The 26494-nt window shown below is 37.6% G+C and overlaps 1 protein-coding gene across 1 annotated transcript; it reads right to left on the bottom strand.

The window, feature by feature from the left end:
- Positions 1-9632: 9632 nt before the first annotated feature.
- Positions 9633-18233, bottom strand: LOC124532412 (acetylcholine receptor subunit alpha-like). The gene is made up of 11 exons (XM_047107313.1): positions 17937-18233; positions 12697-12841; positions 12480-12619; positions 11917-11961; positions 11728-11837; positions 11459-11639; positions 11222-11337; positions 10777-11082; positions 10471-10626; positions 10144-10393; positions 9633-10064 (listed from the first exon to the last, which is right to left on the bottom strand). Exons 2-11 carry the CDS (start codon positions 12758-12760, stop codon positions 9867-9869), a joined length of 1566 nt encoding a protein of 521 aa, XP_046963269.1. The 5' UTR covers positions 12761-12841; positions 17937-18233; the 3' UTR covers positions 9633-9866.
- Between the last annotated feature and the right edge of the window lie 8261 nt (positions 18234-26494).

The following is a 26494-nucleotide window of genomic DNA, read 5'->3' as shown; positions in this document are numbered from 1 at the left end:
ACCTACCTACCTACCTACCTACCTACCTACCTACCTACCTACCTACCTACCTACCTACCAGCTACCTACCTACCTACCTACCTCCTACCTACCTACCTACCTACCTACCTACCTACCTACCTACCTACCTACCTACCTACCTACCTACCTACCTACCTACCTACCTACCTACCTACCTACCTACCTACCTACCTACCTACCTACCTACCTACCTACCTACCTACCTACCTACCTACCTACCTACCTACCTACCTACCTACCTACCTACCTACCTACCTACCTACCTACCTACCTACCTACCTACCTACCTACCTACCTACCTACCTACCTACCTACCTACCTACCTACCTACCTACCTACCTACCTACCTACCTACCTACCTACCTACCTACCTACCTACCTACCTACCTACCTACCTACCTACCTACCTACCTACCTACCTACCTACCTACCTACCTACCTACCTACCTACCTACCTACCTACCTACCTACCTACCTACCTACCTACCTACCTACCTACCTACCTACCTACCTACCTACCTACCTACCTACCTACCTACCTACCTACCTACCTACCTACCTACCTACCTACCTACCTACCTACCTACCTACCTACCTACCTACCTACCTACCTACCTACCTACCTACCTACCTACCTACCTACCTACCTACCTACCTACCTACCTACCTACCTACCTACCTACCTACCTACCTACCTACCTACCTACCTACCTACCTACCTACCTACCTACCTACCTACCTACCTACCTACCTACCTACCTACCTACCTACCTACCTACCTACCTACCTACCTACCTACCTACCTACCTACCTACCTACCTACCTACCTACCTACCTACCTACCTACCTACCTACCTACCTACCTACCTACCTACCTACCTACCTACCTACCTACCTACCTACCTACCTACCTACCTACCTACCTACCTACCTACCTACCTACCTACCTACCTACCTACCTACCTACCTACCTACCTACCTACCTACCTACCTACCTACCTACCTACCTACCTACCTACCTACCTACCTACCTACCTACCTACCTACCTACCTACCTACCTACCTACCTACCTACCTACCTACCTACCTACCTACCTACCTACCTACCTACCTACCTACCTACCTACCTACCTACCTACCTACCTACCTACCTACCTACCTACCTACCTACCTACCTACCTACCTACCTACCTACCTACCTACCTACCTACCTACCTACCTACCTACCTACCTACCTACCTACCTACCTACCTACCTACCTACCTACCTACCTACCTACCTACCTACCGAACCTAACAAATATTTACTATCGTTGAAATACAGGGCGATTCTAATCCAAGCAGAAGTTCCTATCAACTAAATAACTATCTTAAACGTGTAATCACGGCAATTACTTTTGGAAAATACAACGATAAATAAATTACGTTGTAAATATACAACAAAAAAAAAAAAAAAAAAATTACGTTGCGGCAAGTAGGAAGTACGTTGATTCATTGTTCGGTAAAGTGCATTATAGTTGTAATAATGAAGTGGTTATTTCCTCTAATATATATATAAACTTCACTTCACACTTCAGGGTACACGGATATTTTTAGTTTTTGTTCTTTATTTTCATTTCTGAACCTAAATATTTTAAAATTTGATTCTGAGCAATTATATTAATCTATATCTATATATATATATAAAAATGAAATGCTGTTCGTTAGTCTCGCTAAAACTCCAGAACGGCTGGACCGATTTGGCTAATTTTGGTCTTGAGTTATTGGTGGAAGTTCGGGTAAGGTTTAGAAGGTGAGTCAGTATGATAAAAATGCTAGGAATATGATAAAAAAATAAAAAAACAAACTTTGTTTTTCCTTAGAAATAGATTTATTAGAGAATTATCATTAATGTGTAATCTATTATTATCGCTGTTAGATAATAAAACATTGATGTTTTAAAATTGATTTTGCATTATTTGAAACATCGCTACCTCTATTTTTCGAATCTATTTCTATAAAAATAAGTGGCATTTTTCGATGTCACTTTATAACTCAAGGACGGGCTCACTTATCCAAACTAAATTTTCAGGGTTTGTTTGGCCTATTTAGTAGACGGTTTATGTGAAGTTTGCTCAAAATGGGTCGAGTGGTTCTTCATTAATCACATTTTTGTAGCAAAATAATTCAATAAATGGCGGGTCATTTTGTTAATGGAAATTTTTCAGACGAGGAATTGTGCTGTTAAATTAAAAGTAACAACAACAACAACAACAGCCTGTAAATTCCCACTGCTGGGCTAAAGGCCTCTTCTCCTTTAGAGGAGAAGGTTTTGGATCATACTCCACCACGCTGTTCCAATGCGGGTTGGTGGAAAAATTAAAAGTAAGTATTAATTAAAAAATAAGTACACTCATCCATCAGTTTCAATAGGTAATACGTCTTATTTCAATTTATTATTTAAAAGTACAGTATTTGCATTTATTTTTATGTCTAAATATACAGAATAAAGTTACTGAACTAAAGAATAAAGTTAGTTAAGCGAGTCGAGATAGCCCAGTGCTAAGAACGCGTGCATCTTAACCGATGATTGCGAGCTCAAACCCACGCAAGCACCGCTGATTCATGTTCTTAATTTGTCTTTATAATCCATCTCGTGCTTAGCGGTGAAGGAAAACATCGTGAGGAAACCTGCATGTGACAATTTTCATAGAAATTCTGCCACATGTGTATTCCACCAACCCGCATTGGTGGAATAGCAACAGCGTGGTGGAATATGTTCCAAACCTTCTCCTCAAAGGGAGAGGAGGCCTTTAGCCCAGCAGTGGGAATTTACAGGCTGTTGTTGTTGTTTATAAGTATATGTTTAGGAGGTACAAAAAGAACCTTAATTTTAACTAACTTCAGATGTTTACTGTCTATCAGATCAATTTTATGTACATAGATTGTTTGATAAATCTTAAGTTTTGTCACATATTACATTTATGAACGCCAACATAGAAGTTTCCCTGTTTCGCGCATGGACATGGATACGTCGCGTGTTCGCGCGCCGGAATACCTTCATTTTTGTTTATTTACGCAACACAAAACAAAACAAAAAAAATTAAAAAAAAAAAAAAAAAATGTTTATCAGTCAGCTTTAAATTGATTAACAGAGTGTATTGTTACTGTGTGTGTGTCAATATCAAATTAAAACTTTTAAATAGCCAGCATTTTAGGCAAACTTTGTTTTGTAAGTATCTAATTGTTGTGATGTGACTATTTTTGAGCAATATAAAGTACAGTAATTCGGGCCAAGTGCACACGCTTTACTGTTTTCAGTCTCACTGCGCAGAACTATAGCAAAATTTTTGAAATTTGAAATCATTAGACTGAGGAACTCTATTTTATCCACTATATATAAACAAAACCCTGCTGAAGAACTATTGTCCCATATCCCTACTGAGCCACGTCTATAAGCTGTTTTCAAGAGTGATCACAAACCGTCTTGCCCGAAGATTGGACGAATTCCAACCCCCGGAACTGGCCGGGTTTCGGACCGGATACGGCACCATAGACCACATCCATACAGTATGATAGATTATACAGAAGTCCCATGAGTATAATCGGCCCCTGTGTCATGCATTCATGGACTATGACTAGGCCTTTGACTCGGTTGAAATCTGGGCTGTTTTGGAGTCCCTGCAACGTTGCCAAGTTGATTAGTGATACATCCAAGTGATGAGATGTCTCGAAGCTACCACCGAGTAATCAGCAAACAAATCCCACACTATTGCATCAAGGAGTGAGACAAGGGGACGTTATTTCCCCAAAATTGTTTACTAATGCAATGTAGGATATGTTCAAGAAGCTGAATTGGAAAGGACGTGGCATCAACATCAATGGCGAATACATCTCTCACTTGAGATTCGCAGACGACATCGTCATAGTGGTAGAAACGCTGCAGGACCTACAACAAATGCTGAACGAGTTAGCTGATTCTTCTATGCGTATCAGTCTACGGATAAACTTGGATAAAACCAAGATCTTGTTCAATGAACCGTCCTCGAAGTTGTTCAAAAATATGTCTACCTCGGGCAGACTTTGCGATTAGGTAGGAACAACCTTGAGGACGAGGTAAATAGAAAAATTCAGCTGGATTGGGCAGTGTTTGGGAAGTTACGTTGAATCGTTACATTGTCGATCCCACGGTGCCTTAAGACGAAAGTCTTCAACCAATGCGTCCTACCCGTCATGACATACGGAGCCGAAACGTGGACACTCACGACAAGGCTCACTCATGATTCCTGTGTCATTGAAAATATAGAAAAAATTATTAACAGTGTCGTTTCTAATGTATCAGTTGTTTATTGTTACAGTTCATATCACCAGTTTCGCTGTGCAATGGTTTCTATGCACATCACATTTAACCAATTTAAGCATTTCGATTATGGCAGTACGAAGTTTGCCAGGTCAGCTAGTGTTCCATATTTTCAGACAGAGTTGATTTGTTTTGTTGCAGTATGAGTGAACTCACAATAGTTGCTGCTTGGAATATATCATATACAATTTAGTATTATATATATTATTATAACATGGATAGATGTATTAAATTTGTTTTATAAAGTGCTGTAATATCGAATTGGGGCACAATCCTGTAATGATATGTATACAGTATGGCATTAAATAAATAAATAAAATAAAATAAACATAAGAAAAATAAAATTTTTTAATAAGGACATATAATAATAGGTTGGGGAAAAAGTTTCTTCGTATTTTATATGAAAATTCAAAAAGTTTTTTTTATAGTTTATTTACATTTGACTAAAGTATGTAGGTGGCATTTTGTTCCATAACTTTTTGCCATCTTGTTGGTAGTGACATGATCCCATTGCTGTAAAAATTTTGGGGCTTCTGATCGAAAAACTGCGACAAGTGGTTTTGGCAGTCCTCTCGTGATGTTAACCTGACACTGCCTAAGGAATTCTGCAGAGACCGAAACAGATGAAAATCTGAAGGTGCAAGGTCAGGACTATACGGCGGATGCATTAATACCTCCCAGCCAACTCTCGTAATTTTTGTTGAGTGGCTAAAAATGTGTGAGGTCTAGCGTTGTCATGGTGAAAAACCACACCCCTTCTGTTGATCAATTCTGGCCGCTTTCTCTCAATTTCTTGCTTCAATCTCATCAATTGTTCGCAATACAGTTCTGAATCGATGATCCTGCCGGGCGGTAACAGCTCATAATGAATGATGCCCTTCCAATCCAACCATACACACAGCATTACCTTGTTGCGAGTTAATCCTGGTTTTGCCACAGTCTGTGAAGCTTGACCGGCCTTTGACCACGATCTTTTTCGCACGTTCTTGTCGTATGTAATTCACTTTTCATCACCAGTTATCAGCTTCTTCAAAAATGGTTCGGTTTCATTACGTCGTAATAAAGAATCACAAATGAGTACACGATTCATTAGGTTTCTTTCAGTGAGTTCATGAGGCACCCATATATCGAGCTTTTTTGTGTACCCAGATTTATTCAAATGAGTCAAAACCGTTTTGTGGTCAATTGCCAGTTCTTCAGCTACATCGTAACTACTAATAAGCCGATCTTGCTCCACTTTTTCAAAAATGGCATCAATTTTGTCCGTAACAGGGCGACCAGAGCGAGATGCATATTTGATATCAAAATTTCCGGCTTGAAAACGCTTAAACCAAACTTGCGCTACTCTCACAGATACTGCATTAGGTCCATAAACATTACAAATTTTTTTTGCGGCTTGAGTTGCATTCGCGCCGCCGCATACTCAGCTCGTCGTCAGACTCTTCGTTGGATGAAAGTAAGTTCATGTACTAAGTGATGCGAACAACTATCCTGGGTTGTATCTGTCACGCTAAATGAATGTATATTTATACATTTCATATGTACAAAAACTTATTACTCTGCATATTGCAGGTCCTAATCGTAATACGATTGAAACAGTTTCTTCGCCAACACGACGCTAATGCAGACCGAGGTACGGTACGCAGGTCGGTTGCAATACTTTAAAGACCAGTGGTCTACGATAACGAGCGACCGTTATATTTTTTCAATAATTCAAGGATACAAAATACCCTTTATGTGTACGCCATCACAATCTATTTCCCCAGAAGTTATAACAAAGTCTGTACAAGAACGTGTTAATTTTGATAAATGTATAAATAAGCTTCTTAAGGTAAAAGCTATCTCAAAATGTGATCACGTTCCAGACGAATTTTTATCAAAAATTTTTCTCGTGCCTAAACCGAACGGCGATAATCGTTTTATTCTAAATTTAAAATGTTTAAATAAATTTGTTAAGAATACCCACTTTAAGATGGAGGACTACCGTACGGCAGCAAAATTAGTCACAAAGGATTGTTTTATGGCATCTATCGATTTAAAATATGCTTATTTTTTAGTGCCTGTTCATAAATCTCATCGTAAATATCTTCGCTTCCAATACAATGGAACTTTATTTGAATTTAATTGTCTACCTTTTGGACTTAGTACTGCTCCGTATGTTTTTACAAAATTATTAAAACCTGTTTCTCATTTTCTTCGTTCAAAAAATTTTTTGTCCGTTTTATATTTAGATGATTATTTTTGTGTCGGTAGAAATTATACTGAATGTAATTATAACATCAAATATACAAAACACACTCTGGAAAGATTAGGTTTTTTAATTAATTATGAAAAAAGCTGCTTAGTTCCGAAGAAGTTATGTAAATTTTTAGGTTTTGTGTTTGATTCCTCATCCATGCAATTAAAGTTACCTGAAAGTAAGAAAATTAAAATTAAGGAACTAATTAATCAGTTTATTTACATAAAAAAGTGTAAATTAAGACACTTCGCAAGATTTCTGGGTGTTCTGATATCTGCTTGCCCCGCATTACAATATTCCTGGGTTTATACAAAAGAATTTGAAAGATACAAATACTTGTGTTTGTTAAATAACCCAAGTTACGAACAAGTTATTAAAATACCCTCATACTTATTAAGAGATATGTATTGGTGGATTGAAAACATTGATCACGGTAGTGCACTTCTTAAAAATAATAAATATAGTAAAGCAATATATTCAGATGCGTCGACCACGGGATGGGGTGTATATTGTAATAATGAAACAGCATTCGGTTTCTGGAATAGTTTTGAAATAAATCTACATATAAACGAATTGGAACTCATGGCAGCTTTTTTCGGTTTAAAAGTTTTTTGTAAAGATCTTTTTAATTGTGAAATTTTATTGCGAATTGATAATGTAACTGCCATCGCTTGTATCAATAAAATGGGCAGTGTCCAATTTCCTCATTTGAACAAAATCTCTCGTATGATTTGGCAGTGGTGTGAAGAACGAAAATTGTTAGTTTTTGCTTCATATATCAGTAGTAAAAATAATGATAAAGCAGATGCTATGTCCAGAAAACACTTTAGAGATACGGAATGGGAAATTGGTGTTAGTCAATATAACCAAATTATAGAAAAATTTGGTAAACCCGAGGTCGACCTATTTGCTAGTCGTTGTAACGCAAAATGTGAAACTTACGTGGCCTGGAAAAACGACCCTGATGCTTGGGTGATAGACGCTTTTACCATATCTTGGGATAAACTTAAATTTTATGCATTTCCACCGTTCTCGTTGGTATTAAAAATGTTGCAAAAAATTATTAATGATAAGGCAGAAGGAATCGTTGTGGTTCCTTATTGGCCGACTCAAGCTTGGTTTCCTTTAATAAAGAAATTGTCTATCGGCGAAATTTTACAATTCGAACCAAGTCCTAATTTAATAATATCTCCTTTCAGATTACCACACAGGCTTCACAAAAGTCTCTCCCTAATTGCCGTGAAATTATCCGGCAAACTTTATTAAGAAGATTTATTTCCCCTCGTTCAGTCGATATAATGTTAGAATCGATTAGTAATAATACATATAAACAATATGATTGTTCAATAAGAAATTGGTTAATTTATTGCTTGCGAAATAATGTCGATTATATGAAACCATCAGTACCTATAATATTACATTTTCTTACGGAAATATTTGACAGTGGCGCAAAGTATGGCACTGTCAATTCCACCAAATCTGCCTTATCTCTACTTTTAGGTAGTAACACCCTAGACGATGAACGAATAAAAAGATTTATGAAAGGTGTTTTCAGATTAAGACCAACCAATCCTAAGTACGATATTACATGGGACTCAAATATTGTCTTAAAATATTTATCGGAAAAATGGCCAAACGAGGAGCTTAATCTGGAAACACTTTCTAAAAAGACTGTAACCTTGTTATCACTGGTCACTGCACATCGCATACAGACTCTGTCATTAATAAAAATTGAAAATATTATCTTTAATATTCCTATTGACATTATGATTAAGATACCCGATTTTATTAAAACCTCGAAGCCAAATTCTTTTCAACCACTTCTTAAAATTCCATTTTACGATGCTCATCCAGAAATTTGTCCTGCTAGAAGTCTGCAGGAGTACCTAAATAAAACAAAATCTTTACGTAATCAAAACAATAGTTTTTTATTTATTAGTTACAGAAAACCTCATCATAAATTATCCTCTCAAAGATTAAGTCACTGGATTAAGGATACTCTTCAGCGCAGCGGTATTGACACTAGTATATTCAGTGCACACAGCACACGACATGCTGCTACATCAGCTGCGAAAAGGTTAGGTGTTAATATCGAACTAATTAGAAAAACCGCAGGTTGGAGTCAATCCTCTTTGGTATTTGCTCAATTTTATAATAGACAAGTTGTTGAAAATAATTTCGCTTCTTCTATTCTTAGTTTACTTTAAGATGTTTATTTAGATTATTTAATTTTTTTTTTATAAAGCATATACCTACATAGTAAAATATACATATATATATTTCCATTTGTTTATTATTTTCTTATTTCACGTTACCTTCTCTGAACATCCTACAATATGTTAAAAGTAAATCGCAAAGAATGAAGCTGCGAAACATAATTAATGGTCAAACGAACTTACCTGTAAGTGAAGTTCGACCACAATTATGTGAGCAGCTTCATTCGAAGCGATTTACAATCACCCTCCCGTAATAGTGTTGAAATAATTTCATGCAGTATGCTTTACCCTACCCTGCTACGTGAAATAAGAATAGAAATACTTTAAACGAAATGACGAGTCCGAGAGAGATTAGATCGAACCGGCGGGCAGAGGGGTACGTCAACAAAAAAAAAAAAAAAAAATGAAGGTACCCTCTGAAAATCCGTGCAAGGCTGATACGTGGGAACGCATCTACAATATGTTAAAAGTACATCGCTTCGAATGAAGCTGCTCACATAATTGTGGTCGAACTTCACTTACAGGTAAGTTCGTTTGACCATTAATTTTACGTTACCTTCTCTGAATACCTACTTCTACAAATGCGTTGTTGTTGGACGCCCAACCTCCTGTTGGAACTTGTATTACAAAATAAAAATATAGCTATGGATGTAGAAGTACGTAATAGTATTAAATTTACTTTGGTGATATAAATCGATGATATTGACAGTTTGGCTAAAGTGTAGATCTTTGAGGCACATGTGAGTTTGTGCCCGTTTGTACGTTGACGAAAAGGTAATGTAATAATAAACATGGTTTATTGTCAATGAAACGCATACTGTAAACAAACGAGTTTATTTCGTCTCTATCAAAAGAAATTCGACTTATCTTCGATCACGTTATTTCGTCGTATAAACTATTATTTATATAATATAATTTTATTTACAATAATAATAATAAACGCAGTGCGACGGACCGAGCGCCGATCGACAGCACTCGGCTAAGGTAAAGTATAACAATCGAACATAGTGTATCGTTTTATGTGGCATAATGTGAGGAGACAGCGCGGCGGCTCAGCGGGGCGGCGGCGGGCGCGGCTTGGCGGCCGCGTACGCGATCTCGGACAGGCGCACGTCGATGGGCGCGCGCTCGTCGTACAGCGTGGGCGCCTGCAGGATGATGCCGGCCGAGCCCACCAGCACCGCCAGCGTGAAAATCCACAGGAATAGCCGGTCCAACACCATAGCCACGTATTTCCAGTCTTCCTTCACCTGTTTAGACAACAAAAACAAGTAGAAAATAGCATCCATTTCATTGGACTAGGTAGAGTTATAGCTCTGGTTTACGCACCCTGGTTGACTCCTCTTCCTTCCGAGTTTGGTCGGCGATGTAATTAATACCGTCGATAGCTTTATGCAGTTCAGGACAGCGGTGCCATCGCCGCAGTGCGTCACAGAGCGCCGGGGCGTCGTGTAAGCGACACGCCCCAGGAGAAGGAGAACGCTCGTCACCGGCGGCCGCCGCGCTCAGTGCGCCCGCTGATCCCATTCCCACCGGGCCTACTATGGGTGACCAGCCTTCGCTTGTGACGAGACCCGCACTGAAACATAAGAATTTTTAAGTTGAGGTACCATTGTTTGTATTCATTTTGAATATTTTATTAACTGGAAAACGTACAATCGACTGCGATGAGGGTCGAGGCGGTAGTGCGGACGACGCATAACGAGGAGACGCGGCAGTACGTGTATGAATACGCGACGGACCCAAGGAGCCATTGTGTGTGTCTGGGGAGACCGAAAGTGCACGTTCAGCACCACGACTGTCACGCAGATACTGAAACATAATATGTTGTATGAACTCAAGAAACTTAGTATTGAAATTAACAAACACGTAAGACTTACAATCAGGTGCTGTAGTATAATTGGAATTTTTCGTAGATGCGTAAAAGTAAAAGAGTTTATTAGAAAATACAGAGAGGCTTACCTAAACGTATCAAGTATCATAGTAAAAAGCACAAATTTGCCAAGCAGCGGTACGACGAGTGAGGTAGGCGGTATAATTTCAGCGAGCAGTAGGAAGAACACGGTGAGCGACAGCAGGATGGAGATGGAGAGCGACACCTTCTCGCCGCTGTCGGAGGGCAGGTAGAACACCAGCACCGTCAGGAAGGAGATGCCCATGCACGGGATGATCAGGTTCACCGTGTAGAACAACGTTTTGCGACGCATGGTTATGTTGAACGTTATGTCCAAGTAGGGCTCGTCGCAGCATGTGTAGAATTTCTCATTCCTAAAATGAATACCGATTTAATTTTGATAGATTTGATAGATATTGCTTGTTGTATTAATGGTAATTTCGTGTTTAATAAGGGTTATTAGGCATCGGAGTTTCAGAGTGAAATATATTAACAATAAAGTACAATATCCACCTCACAGCCGGCACCTCGAGGATGTCCCATTCCACTGAGGTATAAAATTCACTAAGGTCGACGCCTAATTCGACTACATTGGTACCACGTGCCTCGTCGATGTGACGCAAATCCACCTGAAATAATGGATCATCCTTTAAAATTAAGTAACTTGATTTTGTGTTGCAGTATTTAATTTCCATGTTTTCTCTGCTTCCATCCTAAGAAATTTTCAAATAATAGAATAACATTTTTCACCTGAAATCCATCGTATGTCCAGGAGCCAAATTTCATAATGCATGTTTGCTGGTCGAAGGGAAAGTACTCGACGTCAATCTCGCAGGAGGACTTGTATATAGCGGGAGGGCGCCAGTCCACGCGGCCCGTGTAGTTCAGCGTCGCCTTTGTAGCCAGTGTCACCTCAAAGTTGCCGTCGGCACTGCAATGTGTTTGTTCCATGAGTAATGTTTAATATTGGGTGACGACTGTGTAAGGGGTTGGATCGTATTGGTGCGGCGCATACTCACTTGTTATATAGCACTATATCTGGTCGCCAGATATGATCTGACGGGACGTGGAGCATCTCCACGCCACCGTACTCACGTGGCTCCCATGACAGCTTGTAGTCGTACCAACTCTGCGAATGAAACATTCGTAAAGTTACCTTTCACTTTTTAGCAGACTTACAGCTGAAATAACGATCTTATCTCGGTTACCTGTTCCACCCATAAGTTTGTTGTCATAATTTGATTCTTCAGATTCTGAAACAAATTAATGTCGTTTCATTAACAATGGTAAGCTATTTTGAGGAAAGGTATGTCAGGGTATGTACTCGTGCTCGTTGTAACATGCAGATTGCCTTTATTAAAACACTCATATCAATCAGAACCACCAGAGCCGGATTTAAAGGTCTGGAGGCTCCCGGCAACAAAACAGTAGGGGCCCTAGACAAACAGAGGCGTGAGCAACCTAATAATTATAATATCATGAATTAATTACTTTTTTTATTTCAATCAGTAAGCTATGATTTATTTACTTGTATCGGTAACTTTTAACACATTAAGTAGTAAGATTATTATAATTTGACTATATCTCGGTATTTGTTAACTCGCTGAAAAGTGTGGCCCCCACTCATGTGGAGGCCCCTGGGCAGTTGCCCCGGTTGCCCTCCCCTAAATACGGCCCTGAGTACCACTTTCGAATAGTGTTATTACTTCGTTCATTTTCATTGAAACAATATCCTCAATAAGGACACGCAGAGACAGACAGAGCTACTTACAACATCAATAAGCTGGCTGAGCTTGAGTTTGATCCGCACGGTGAGCGCGTCGCTCACGTTGAGTACCGGTCGCACTAGCTTGTTATAGTTGCTGAGCAGGTCGTCATAAAGCCGCTTCGCATCCGGGTTTCCAGCGCACCCTACACGAACAATTTATTTATTAATTGACTAACAAAACTTAATTGAATAATTCTGTACTACAAGTAGTTGTTCGTACCGGCGAGCAGAAGCGCCAGCAGCAGCAGTCGCGCCGCGCGGGCGGGCAGAGCGCGTGCGCGCATCTCGGCGCGCACATGGCGTCAGTGCATCGCGCGCGTCGCGCCCGCCGCCCGCTACCACGCGCCGCCTGCGCTGTCCACGACCTGGAATAACGCTTGATTATACGACCGAAACGAAAGGTTTGCCAGTGCAAACAAAACTGTCGTTGGTTCATGCTTTCGTTATTTATACTACTACTAGTAGGTACATTGTCAAATCTAATTATAAAGATGAAAAGAAAGAAGTTCAAATTTGTATTTTACAAAATAAAATAAAGAAGCGGTAATCAATTTTTTTTTCCTTTAATTTACTTCTTAGTGAAATTTTAGGGTCCAATGATTCATCTTCTGTAAGACAAAATCAACTAACTAAGAACAAATTAGTAACTATTGTATCAGCTCAAATTCTTAGTTTTGACCGAATGAGCCTCATTATAAATTCCCGCCAACTACAAACATAAATCATAGCTTACTGATAAGTAGTTTATTATATTATCTTATTTTTCATTCATTTGGTACAGAGAACTTAAATGTATTACCATTAATTTAACACTGGTACATAAATGGTAAATATGATTCGAGTTGTATGTACTTCGTTGTTATAGAGGCTCACTGAGAATGAATATGCTTCTAAAGTAAAACAGTGTTAGTTTATAGTAGTAGTGCTGCTGTATACTAATAGGAACTAATAGTCCATTCGTTATATAATTGAAATAATGTTCAAAATCGTCATAACATTTCAAAATATTAACTTAAGTGAAAGTACTCTACCCAATAGTAATAAATATCCTGACCCGCCTAATGAAGTATAATTAGACACATAAAACATATCAATAGTAATTTTAATATCACTAGAAACGTAACGACACGGCATTTACTGCTCGTTCAGTTTGTTTCGAATTCAATTTTAAAAATAAAATAAAAATGGCAATTCGTTTTAAAAATTTAAGTCTTAATATATTTCAACCAAGAAGTTAAAAATGAAACTAACATTACTACCGTACAGTAACGATTTCCTACTGTTAAAACACATAATACTATGGCTGTGAGCAAAAATAATAGAAATTAATATCAATCAAGATGTTATTGTTAATAAAATGACTTCTAGATCACCTTAGTTCCGTCAAAGGGGTTTTCAAAGGGGGACAGCGTCGATACGGATGTCTAAGTTAGGAACACTTTTTGGTGCAGTCAAGACCGCTCGGCTTACGAATTCACTATTTTGTAATTATGTAAGCGGAGCTGGACTCACACTTACAAATTATAATTATGTTGTTTGTAACAAAATAATTCATGAAACAAATATTTGACATTTTCGCTCACATATTATTAGTATGCTATATGTATAAGAAACTCGTTGTATTTTAGCCCGTCACTGTTAGAGTTTTATTAAGTAGATGAATAAGGAAAACATAATATTATACTAACGATGGCGCCGCGATTGGGCAACATTTTTAAGGATGATGTCTACTACACTAGTTATTTTTTTCAAAATTTCTTCGGTTTTTGCCCAGAGTGTCGGAATTGCGATTCAACGGGGAAATGCTGCTAGCATTCATGCCACCCATTCCACGCGGTGAAGAATTATACAGTAACTAGTTTTAGTTCATATTTGTATATATTTAAGCATTTAATGTTGTTAATTCTTATGTTAATAAAATAAATTACTAGTTAATTAGAGACGGTGATTTTTCAGAGATATCACTCCATCTCAATGCAAATGTCAATATTGTTGAAATATTAAAGCGACCTTAAATATAATGAACTTAATGAAGTTTAACATAACATTACTTTTTAACTTGCTTTTTCCATCTATTTATTTCTATAAAGATGAATATTTGTCAGCTTCGATTTATATCTAAATAAAATTATAAACTATGATAGTTCAAAAACTGATTTTTCATAATAGAATCAATTTTATGTGTTATAATAATTCTGTTAATAACATAAGTATTGTATAATGAATCATTTTTTACCTAAAGTAAATAAATTCATAAAACATAAGAGTTAAAAAAATGGATCGGTGCCAAAAATGAGTGAACTACAAAATGTATCGTATTTGTCAGTAAGTGACCATGGTACGTAATTTTTGGAACCAACAAACTTTTGACATCAAGCTGATATTTTTAATGATAAAATTATCATAATATGAGTTGATTGTAGAATGTTAACAATTTGTAAGTAAATTTTATGTATGTCCAGAAGGGTAGCCAGCGTTAGCCGCGTAAGCGTGTGAAAACGCTGGGATACTTTTTTGGGTACTCGTTACGGTACATTATAGTTCAGGCATTTTATTTAGAACACTTTTTGAATCTTGTGAGCACTAAGATATTTTTTTTCAAAATTAATACTGTTAACTGGATAATAAATGTTGGTGTGGTTAATCATTTCTGATTTTAGAAATAGGGGAAATCGTTTCTCGGGTTATGTTAATTAATTATTAATAAATAGACGCTATCTATTGAGGGTGTATGTAAGTTAGGTTAATAGAAATTGGTTCTTAGGCTACATTTTCTGAATAAAAGACAGTGTCACAGAGTTCACAAAAATCCATCATCCAAGAAGAAGACGAAGAAGGGCGCGATTGTGTGTGAAAGATTGGATGGAAGTTTTCATTTTTAAATCTAGTCACTGGTGTTTAGGCTCCTGTTTATGAGTAACATATGGATGATTACTGATGGATACTTTTACAGCATTTATTGCACTTTTGAATTTAATTGTACAAGATTTTAATGTCTGCCCTATGTCGCAATTGTATAATGTATCGGTTACGGAAATTGGAATGAATACTATTCAACTTGTTAAATCACGTTTCATTCATCAATCAAAATATACTATATTCGAGTTGGCTTTTACAAGCAATTTTGAATCGCCGTTTAAAAAACTATATTAATTGAAGCCAATACATTTGAATATTTCATTTAACATTGATGGGTATCCTGAGGGCGATTCAGATTACCAAACTATGAATATGTTTTTCTTATACATTAATAAATACATTTATATTTCTAAGTTACCGTATCAGTCCTATCTTCAGAAAAAAAGCAATGCTGTAGAAATACTAATCGTAGCAAATACACTATTCTTGTGAATTTGTCATTAAAAATATATACAATATTGTGTGTTTGTAAAATATATATGATCTATTTTAAAAACATGATAAAATATAATTACGTTGTCCAATTATACCTATCAAAATATACGTAATTACGTTCATAATATAATATGTTCCAAATGTGTCGAGGAGGCGTCAGAAAACTGGAAGATTAAGTGTCAGTATCCCTTAGGAATTAAAAAGACTTAGGTAACGTGAACGTTAAATTTACATTTTGACAAAGACGGCATCGTCGTCGTGTCGATACTTCGTCAGCAGAAGAGTCCAGCACTGCTGAGACGAGTACTGCATTCGATATTCTCTAAAAATCATGAGACGCTTTTAGACAATGCATATTTTTGCATAACATTTAGTATACGCCGGGGAACATCGCTGAGCTTTGAGCTAAAAGCTCTACGGAAATAAGGTGGACTGTTTCGACACGACACGATCTTGCATATTCAAGGATCTCAGATAGGTTTTTCAATGATGACGGTTTTTTTAATCATGATAAAAAGGGACTTCGCGTGTATTATATACGGAGTTAGTCATGACGATGCCAGGAGACCATCAGAATAGTTTTATAGGAACGAAGACTAGTCGCTGCAAGCGTTGACACCATTTCTCACAACAGGTAAAATACGTTAAAGCCATTGGGAATTGAGCTACGGGAAACAATGAAGATCAATTGATATTATTCATTTTTATCTCAGAACATTGATGTTACAATTGAACAGGCCAATTCCGCTGGCATTCTTGGCTACTATTTCATGCGTTATTATAAATATTATTAAAAACTGTTGCGGTTTATATTTTAGGTATATCGAGAAGCACAATGGTGATTACTATGACAGTACATAAACTAAAAGACAGAGTGTTTTTAAGAATTTAAGAATCTCAAGCGAAAATTACGGGTTCCTCGCCTCGAAAGCCTCGAAAAGTAGTTCTGTTTTTCATTTTGCTTAAAATTGATTTATAATTCATCTAATTCTTGGCAGTGAAAAACAACTCTGCAAGGAAACCTCCACCGACCTGCTGGAGCCTGCTGAGCCCCAAAAGTCTACGCTCAAGTAAAAGGGAGTTTTGGATTTTGGAGGACATTGGAAATTCGTTGTATATTTTTATCGAAAAAATATATAACAAATTTAAACCGCTAGAATGCGTTGCAGTCGTACTTTCACAGTTTTTGAGGATTTGTGTATCTTTGTCATAAAGTATAAATGTATCATAAAGTATATTTCATTAAATGTTATAAGCTTTTGAGTACCTTTAAATAATGTTACTTTAAACGTGCGTCTGCTTTAATGCGATTGTCGCGATTGTCAAATAACTAATCGTGTAACTCACGACTTAAAATATAAAATAAAAAGTTAGAAGATAATTAATGTTTTGGTGGGATAAAAAGATATTCGGTTAATAAAGATAACTTATTGCATGAAATGATAAATAGATAATCCGATGTTGCTATATAATTATTTGTGAATCAATGGAGACGTAGCTGCCTTATTTATATAACTTGTAGCGGCGCGGAGCAAGGCAAGAGATGCGAGCACAGATGACAGCACTTTATTGCTCCTAACGATCGAGCTTTATGCGAAACGTATTGAAGAATTACGTGATGTCTACCGCCACGGCTGTCACGTGCCGCGGCGCCGCCGACGAAACTTATCCCGTCAGAATGCGTTATCGTTTTATTACTAATTGTAGGGATTATATATAAGTACATTTATTTTTTTGTTATACTTATTAATTTTATCAAAGTCAAACAAAAACGGCTAAGGTTTCGTCTATAAATTATAGTCATAGATTTGAAATTTAAATGAATATATTATTTTATTGTTGAAGTTTTACTGGCATCTTACTTATTATTGAAAGTATCGTAATATACAGCCACATATCGTCACGCGACTGGCAATTATTACAACAGGCAAGTAAAACATTATAGAACTTATTTGAAAGTATCATTAATGAAATTGTACTTTCGACACCAAAAAGTTAGTTCAGTACTAAAACATTGTATCTAGTTTCAGTGATGATTCCATATACAAAACTTTATAGTCTAACGATGTAAAATGTAACAAATTTGAAAAGAAATATTTTACTAACCCTTTCCTTTTATATTTTGTAGAAGTTTTTTAAACTATAACCATATTTAATAGTTATTCCACTATCTCACAATTTTCAACCGATTTTTCCACAAATATATTAAAACTTGCGCCTCGTACGATCGCAGTGGCTCGCGTGGCGCGTCGGTGCGTCCCGAACGCGCTCGTGGTGGCTCCTCGGCCGCGCGGACACGCCGTCAGTTCATGGTAGCGAGGGCGCGCGGAACTGCGAGAAGCGGGAGGCGCGGCCGACGAGTCGCAGCGCTCGCTTGACAGCGACTGAGGCGCGCGGGGCCGGAGCGGGACGCGCGCCGCCCCGCGCACACGGCCGCGCCGGGCGCGCTGCGCGACACGCGCCACAGCGACTAGCGACCGTCGAATTGTCACCACTCGGCTTATTAGCGGAAATGTATTAGTGATGCAGCGGTATGTGAGAATACAAACACTAGATATAAAGCGCTTCAATAAATACAGCAGACAAAAATGCATTAATAAATAATAGAAAAATATTTCGAATTACATCAGATTTATAACAATTTCTAAGTGTAGCTTAGCCACAATCTATAATTGCTTAAGCTATCCGCAGCTTTGATATCTATCAGCTCGCGAGACGGCGGGCGGCGGAGGTGTAGCGGCTCACCGTTTAATTTCCTCATTGCGATGATTCGATTACAACTTACGATGGAACGAAGCCTTCGAATCAGATCAGTTAATCGATCAGAAGCGATTAAGGCTCTTCACTACATTAAATTATCTACAGAAGAATCTGCAATAATAAGAATAGCATAAATATTTAAAAACGTTTGCAATTCGTGCTACCAAAGACTAGTTCTTACGTAACGTAATTTCCCTGTCACAATTTCAATGCTCAAAAATTCATTTCATCATGCAGAAGTATTTCAATTTTAAAAAGCGAGAATCACATTGAATTAGAGGAAACGAATGAGAATTCCAATCTGCAAGTGCATAGCGCGGCCGCTCGTTGGCAGCCATCCACTAATGAAGCAGAATAAATTCATTGTAAGCAAGCGTCGTCCAGGCGACGAGGTCTGCCCGCGGCAGGCAGACTCGTGCCGCAGCTGGGGTCAACCTAAACTGGCCTCGCCTCTCGTCCCTCAAAACTGATCACATAACTTGAAAGTCAATTCCCTTGTATTCGATACTCGAAAGCGTAGATTTTTAAATCTACATTTGATCTAATTGATCACATTTAGATCATCGCGTAGCTTTTGTATATTTGATATGATATTATCTTTGTTTCTGGGCATTCCTGTGACGTCCAATGTGAGTAAGGCAATGAGAGACAGGCAGTCTTCCTACCCGACCGCTCGGGCTGTAACAAGGAAGCTATTACGGCCGGAGATTCCGACCCTCTTTTCCGTTCTTTAATCTCAATCCAATCCTTTTTAATTATTTCTTACACCACGTTTAAGAAAATTCATTAACTTAGAGATTTCAAAAGAAAATTGCTTATTTTTTTTTACATAACTAATACAAATTTTGTTTAAATATATTGTATGCAGCTCGTTGCCGCTTTTAGATCTACTGCTAGGACAGCCACACCTATGAGCGCAATATTATAGAAAATTCTAAAATTAAAGTACTTATGTTTCATTACGGTTCAATAACCGCTTTTAAGTGTTTCGTTTATGTATTCTTCTGCGAAGAGCCGGTGAGCATTAAGTTAAGAATTAGAATACTTTAGTTAGTATAAGCGAATTCTAATTTTGCGCTTCCGACATTAGTCGAATATTCCTTTTCTACAAATGTATGTAATGTATGATGAGTACGAGTATCAGCGGGGCTTATAGAATAGAATACTCGGAAAATATGTATCTCGGCGGGGAGTCGGAAATTTGTCTCAACAGTTTATCTTTATTTCCCGTGTTGTTCGACATATACGACAGGTAAATACGTATCGTATATGTATGGCGGTATAACAGCTACGAATACTTGGTACGGGGTCGTGCCATTAGGTATTGTTTTCAAATATTCAAATTTAGACAACTTTATTTTTATATGTTTAAGATTTCATAATTTAATATTGCCTTGTTTGCTAATAACTTTTTTTTACACCTTTGTATTATTAATTGATAATTAGTTTGTTTTCGAATAAAAAAAAATCAGAAATAGACAGAATACAGAGTGGTGTGTGGCGATGCTGTCCTAATACCCGATGTCGCTTGCAGGCGTCATGTTGAAGGGAGAATAGCCAACATGCAGGATACATACAAGCGCTTAACTTTGTAATTTTCGCAAAACTTACAAACACTCGTGCAATCTATGTTATTCAATGTAGAAGCGTTACACTTGCTTGTGGGTTGAAACAGCAATTTCGAAAAAGAAATATTGAACCTCAGAAAACCGGCGAAAGATACTCAGCGAGATTTTTTTCATTACATCTTATTTCACAATTGCAGCTCGTACATTAACAAAATTGTATTCGATCGTTTCATTCCCAGGGCGAGACAACTAAAATTTCATTAGTTCTGCAATATCCTTTAGCACACAATGGCTCCTTAACGATTCTTTTAAATTTAATGAAAGAATATTTTTGAACTTTAATATCTATAGTAAAAATGTTATAATTTATAAATGTATTGTTAATATTGCATAAGATATTTGTATATATTTTGAAGGCGGAGCTCGGCCGCGTCGTATTTAAAACCTAATAACCAGCCGCGCTAGACACAGGGCAGAGCGTTGCATGCCGTCGAAGCGGCAACTTGCTGCGCTGCTATTTCCTTTGCGATACATTCAGTGGGCGTTCAGTTCAACGAGCGTATAATTTAATAGAAAACGACACGCCACATTGGTGATACGGGCTCGGAGCGGCATAAGTAAATCGAATAAAGTTCTGACAGCCGATTGATGATAACTCGATAATTGCAGAATAATTGGAATTTGATTCGAAACATGTTATCGATCGATTGCATTGATCCTGTACACGGGTACTCTGAGGCCTGAGCACCAGTACGCCTACTGTACACGCATATTCGCGAGTATTAATAAAAAACTGAAGCTTAACTTCGTCCATAATCTACGTGTTCACGCATCGTTCATCCGATTTAAGAGAAACTTTGTTCAATAGCCAATATTATACTCACTGTTGTTAATTATAAATCGTCTCTTAAATTGAAAATTCGACAATCTTCTAATAATTTTGTGAAATTCATTTGCATTGTATATGTAAATAACATGTTGTCGCTTTGGCCATACGTACATATGAAAAAGTCACAGAGAGAAAGTAGTGAAGAGGTCGGTGCGGATTTGGCTTCGAGTCAAATGGTGAACGTTCTGACGCTTCCCTGCATATCCGCGGCATGGTACTGCCTTCCGCATGTCTACTGTCACTCTAAGCCTTCGTGGCGCGTATATGCCCAAGTATGGACGTACATGCCCTGATTTCTGATAACATTAGGTACACGATGTTCTGAAAGAGTCCTAGGAATTTCATTAAACAAATTTTTGATAATAAATTTTATCTAAAATAAAGGATATTTATAGGAAATGGTGAAGTTGCCAAGCCGCCGCCGGCCGCAATACGTGACTGATAGCCGCATGTATGTGATCTTCAGCGTCGTAGCGTTGCGGAGAACGCTTATCTGTCTACCCCTCCCTCGTCCCCCGCACCGCATCGCCCGGTAGACGCCTTCATCGCGTTTCTTATCGACGGTGTGTATCGCACGCTATGTTAAGTTCAAAATATTCCTGGGTCTTTGTCTGTTTTACGTAGTTACAAGTTCTACACTAAACTTACTTCACTAATTTGTTTATTGGAGTAAAGATTATAAACTGTTGTAAATATATTCCAAATGACGTAACATTTGCGCAAAATATAAGAATAGAAGAAATTTACTGGTACAATTGCGAATTTGGGAAAGTATGGCAGCCGTCAAGTATATGGCTAAGCGAAGTGCGCGAAAATGGGGCGGGGGGAAAGGGCACGGCTGGCCCTGACCCATTTCCGATTTCGTAAGTCGCGCGGCACGCAGTCGCCCGCGCGCCGGCCGACCATGTACACTGTATAACTTCTCTATAGTTGCTTGCACTCACTTGTTTCTCAGCTATTAAAGTTTCTCAAAAGATCATTAAAGTCTTATTTTCAATCATCAGGAGTTTTGAGAATTCTAAATTATTTTTCAAACATTAAGTAATTTAACGCCGTTCAGCGTTTAATTTGCCCTTCTCTCGTTTGCATGATTGATGATTAACTTTGCTACGTATATTATAGGTGCACATTCTTATTAGAACGATTTTTACTTAGTGGTAGGGCTTTGTGCAAGCCCGTTTGGGTAGGTACCACCCACTCATCAGTTATTCTACCGCCAAACAACAGTACGCGGTATTGTTGTGTTCCGGTTTGAAGGGTGATTGAGCCATTGTAACTACAGGCACAAGGGACATAACATCTTAGTTCCCAAGGTTAGTGGCACATTGACGATGTAAGGGATAGTTAATATTTCTTACAGCGTCATTGACTATGGGCGATGGTGACCACTTACCATCAGGTGGCTCATATGCTCGTCCGCCAATCTATACTATAAAAAAAGGCGATTTTGCACGCACAGGCGTGGCGACGTAAGATCTTTAAAGAATTAACCAAGAAAAAACTGCTACATGAAGGCAGTTCAGTATTGTGGAGTGTTGATGAACTGATCATGCTGACGATCAATAGTATTGGGTTATTTAAGACATTTAATGTTCGTATAAGAGGCAGACCAAGATAATAAGCCGGTAACTTATACAATATTCTATATATTTTATATAATTAACCGGCGTAGGTAGGTATTCTCTCTCTCTTCGGGATGTTTTTAACAAAGTTGGAATGCTCACATTGATAAAATCAGTGATAATCATTGTATGTGCACTAGAAGTAAGGATAAGCTTATAACGAAAAGTTTCCGACTCAGCAAAGTCAAAAAATCTTGGGGCAAGGTATCCGTTTCTATAATAAAATTCCGCAGACATTTATACTATACCTGTTGGCTTCCAACCAGGATATATTCATTTAAATAATTGTATTTAACTAACATGAATTTGTATTTTTTAAATGTTAAAAAAGAGTAACTACTGAGTTTCTTGCCGGTTCTTCTCGGTATAATCTACTTTCCGAACCGGTGGTAGCTTCACTTAATAGTTAAATGACGATTTAAAAGTGCTTGTAAAAGCCCTCTTGAATAAAGTTTATTTTGATTTTGATTTTTGATTAATTACTTATAATTCTTTTAATTACGAATAGAAATTACTTATTGCTTAGTTTAGACAATCGAAAAGTTTTTATTTTCTCAGTCTCATAAGCAGATGTCAGACTTAGTAAGCTAATTTATTGAGTCAAAATAGCTGTGTCATCCTTTAGATTATGTGTTAAAACTTTTGTTTAACTTGAAGAAATAAAATTAATATTTAATTTACTTCTAAAGAAATTCAATCTCAATGGTTATGGGAAAGGCCTGACTAAATGCTGTCGTTCACTGAATGGGCGAGCTCGCGCGAGGAAAGGACACAAAGCGGTCGCGGAGAGTGCGGAAACATCACAGCGATTGTCGGTCGCCGGCCGGCGGACCCAGCATTGTTGACACGAATAGCTCCTTACGTTATATTGAGATAATTATTTTTCTTGCATATCTTACTAAGAAAGACTCGGAGTCAAATAAGTGAGTCTTGTTTATGAATATTTATATAATAAAATAGTTTTGACTTCATGATTCCAGTACGCTGTGGGTACTAAGAATACAAAACCCTTGCCTTATGTACTAAGGAGCGCTGGCCGGGCCGCGGACGTACTGAGGGCGGCTCAACGACGCAATTTACATTTTCTCCAAAAAGTTGGAGCCGCAGTTAATGGAACCGCCCGCCGCCGCTTAATTACGATCTATCAAGAAGCAGCGGGAGACCGCCGGCCGACCTGAATAATAGCGCTCTGGAACTTGATTAGCAATAATGCGCACTGCGATTAAGATGCCCAGCCGTTTTATAATGTTTGAAAACAGAACGGCTATAATACTCTCCGCTGTAACGACTGTCAAAATCAGCCAGCGGTGCGTTAGCCTGCGCTGATTACGGTGAGTGTCGGCTAGATCATTTTCTTAATGTATGTAGTGTCGTAGCTCGCGAGCAGGTCGCTCGACGCGTTCTAATTCCGCAGCGGAGGCCGGGATACATTAATCGCTGTCAGCGCGCCGCCATTAGGGCCGCCCCAATTTCCCGCTCTCTTTTGTTAAATTGACAGATTTTAATATCAGCCGCGATAGCGACGCAATCTGCCACTCCTTGGACTCGCGGCCAGTGTTTGGGCGATCGAGGGAAATAACCGCTCACTGCATTATTATTAAATAAGTAGGTAAAGCATTCTCTTTATAGGTGAAGAATATCAAATTTTACATTGGTAATAAATAGGTAACAATATATGACATATTAACGAAGCAGCTCGCGTCGCTCTGAATCTAAAGTTCTCCGAACTTAAATAAATTCAAAGAAATATTGTCAACGCATGACAAAAGAGTATTCGGTTAGAATATTCTCTGTCAATATTAGTAACGAGGTTGCGCGGCGCATCAAAGGCCGCTGCGATAGACGGCTGCGCAAATCAAGTTAAGAGGCGGCAAACAGCGCGCTCTCGCACAATGCATTTTAATTATTTTGCTTTTTTATTTAAATCTACAAAAATGTTGTTTTGCGGTAAGAGCATTAACGTTTTATATGTAGTACTATTTATGAGCGTGACATAAAAATGCCGCAGAATAAAAAAACGCGTTTTCAGCTGTAATACGACGTTGCGCTAGTACTGTTGGGCGTCATTGACAAACTCAATAATCTGTATTAATATTATAAATGTGAAAGTAACTCTGTTTGTCTGTCTGTCTCTCTCTTAAGACAAAACCGCTGAATCAAATTTTATGAAATTAGGTATCAAGCAAACTTGGACTCCAAGAGAGGGCTAATAAGCTACATTTTTGTCTAGCACCTGACAAACAACAGCCCAAAACGGGAGCGAAGCCGCGGGTGGCTGCTAGTTTTGTAAATGTATTAACAAAATGTATGCTTATAGAGTCAACTGCTATATTAGAATATACAATTTAATTCTTCGTTACTTCGAATTTAAAGCGCTTTTTATACAATTAAAATACACTCATATATACCGTCGCAACATTTTAATCATACGGTAGGACCTTTACCGATTGTTTTTATTTAAAAGGATTGAAATAGTACCGGATCAATAATCAGACGTTAAAATCGTGACTTTATCGCCTTATTGTCAATGTTATTGTTATTATAAATTATTATATATAGTGTACATTATTATCTCCTAATATTATATTAAGTTTATGTATGTCAATAAAAAAAGTAAAAGTAAATGCCCAACTAAAGGTATATAGGTAAATAAAGTAAATAAAATTACAAAGAATATATATTATAATATGTATATGAGGCGTTTATTATAAAATTTTAAATAGAGAGAAATATAAAACGATTAACATCGTACGACTTTCTCGTAGAAAATCGTAGCACCTCGTAATTCTTTCGTAGCGCGGCGTAGTACTATGCCAGACTCTTCTGTTTCATGTAATGTTATTAAAACTGTTTACAGTTAAGCTCGTTGCAGTTTTGTGATGCTTTCTAAGTATGAGTGAAGTCGTATTATTGTAGCGCATATTTGAGTACGTTATGAAAGCAGGTTGAAGTGATTGTACCCACTCTCTCTACTCTACTCGTGTCAAAGAGTTTTGTGTCGGTGTTTCTGTATGATATTTTATAAAGCCTGCGTTTAACTTGCTATATAATATTATTATATTTGCCAGAATATATTATTCTCTATGTTTATCTAAAAAATCTAATGTATATATATGAAAAGAATTAACTGCGCGAGTGAATACGAAAACATTAAATGAAAATGACTTACAGAATAATTCAAACTCTTAAGTCGGCAGAGTGTAGTGTAGGCGCGGTGGTTTTAAATAGAACTTGGTAACGCCGTGCCTTTTTTCTGACTTCAAAAAAGGAGGGGATTCTTTTAATATATGTTACGCGATATATTTTTTTATTTCTCGTTTTTAGAACTGAGTCAATAAGGCGACTGTGTAGTTCTCGTAAGGCTGCCTCATATGATACAAAAAATAGACTAAGAATAAAATTAATTCTGCGATTAACACAATGACATCGTCTTAATCACCCTTTTTGCTGTCGCAGATGAGGATTTGACAAGATGATGTTTTCGAATGCCGACGTCGTATCTGGCTCTTCACTTCAGACAAACTTCTTTAAAACCCGGACAATCAGGGCAATTCAGTCTCGTCAGGACAATCTACTAATAATGTCTATCCACGAGATATCGCAGGGCTGTTGGCTGAATAGTTTTATACCACATAGCTTTTTTATTTTGACATTTGTTGACATCCCACATGTTGTTTCGTTTACGTGATATTATTTTCACTTTTAAAATAATTTTTAATGATTACATAATTACTAGATACTACACAACTCTCAAATTGTTTAATTTAATCATAAATAAATATAAAATTAACAAAAAGAAAAACTGACTTCAAACAAAACCCTGTT

The sequence above is a fragment of the Vanessa cardui genome, chromosome 9 (assembly GCF_905220365.1).
Source record: "Vanessa cardui chromosome 9, ilVanCard2.1, whole genome shotgun sequence".
Lineage (NCBI taxonomy): Eukaryota > Metazoa > Arthropoda > Insecta > Lepidoptera > Nymphalidae > Vanessa > Vanessa cardui.
This window is presented reverse-complemented; position numbering and strand designations above follow the sequence as displayed.

Bases quoted from the DNA above. Each gene is read 5' to 3' on its own strand.
- LOC124532412 (XM_047107313.1), bottom strand. From the start codon at position 12,760: ATGCGCGCACGCGCTCTGCCCGCCCGCGCGGCGCGACTGCTGCTGCTG. The intron at 11,083-11,221 runs GTGGATATTGTA...TATTCATTTTAG, and splicing joins CTCGAGGTGCCGGCTGTGAG to GAATGAGAAATTCTACACAT. The intron at 10,065-10,143 runs GTGCGTAAACCA...TTGTCTAAACAG, and splicing joins AGGAAGAGGAGTCAACCAGG to GTGAAGGAAGACTGGAAATA.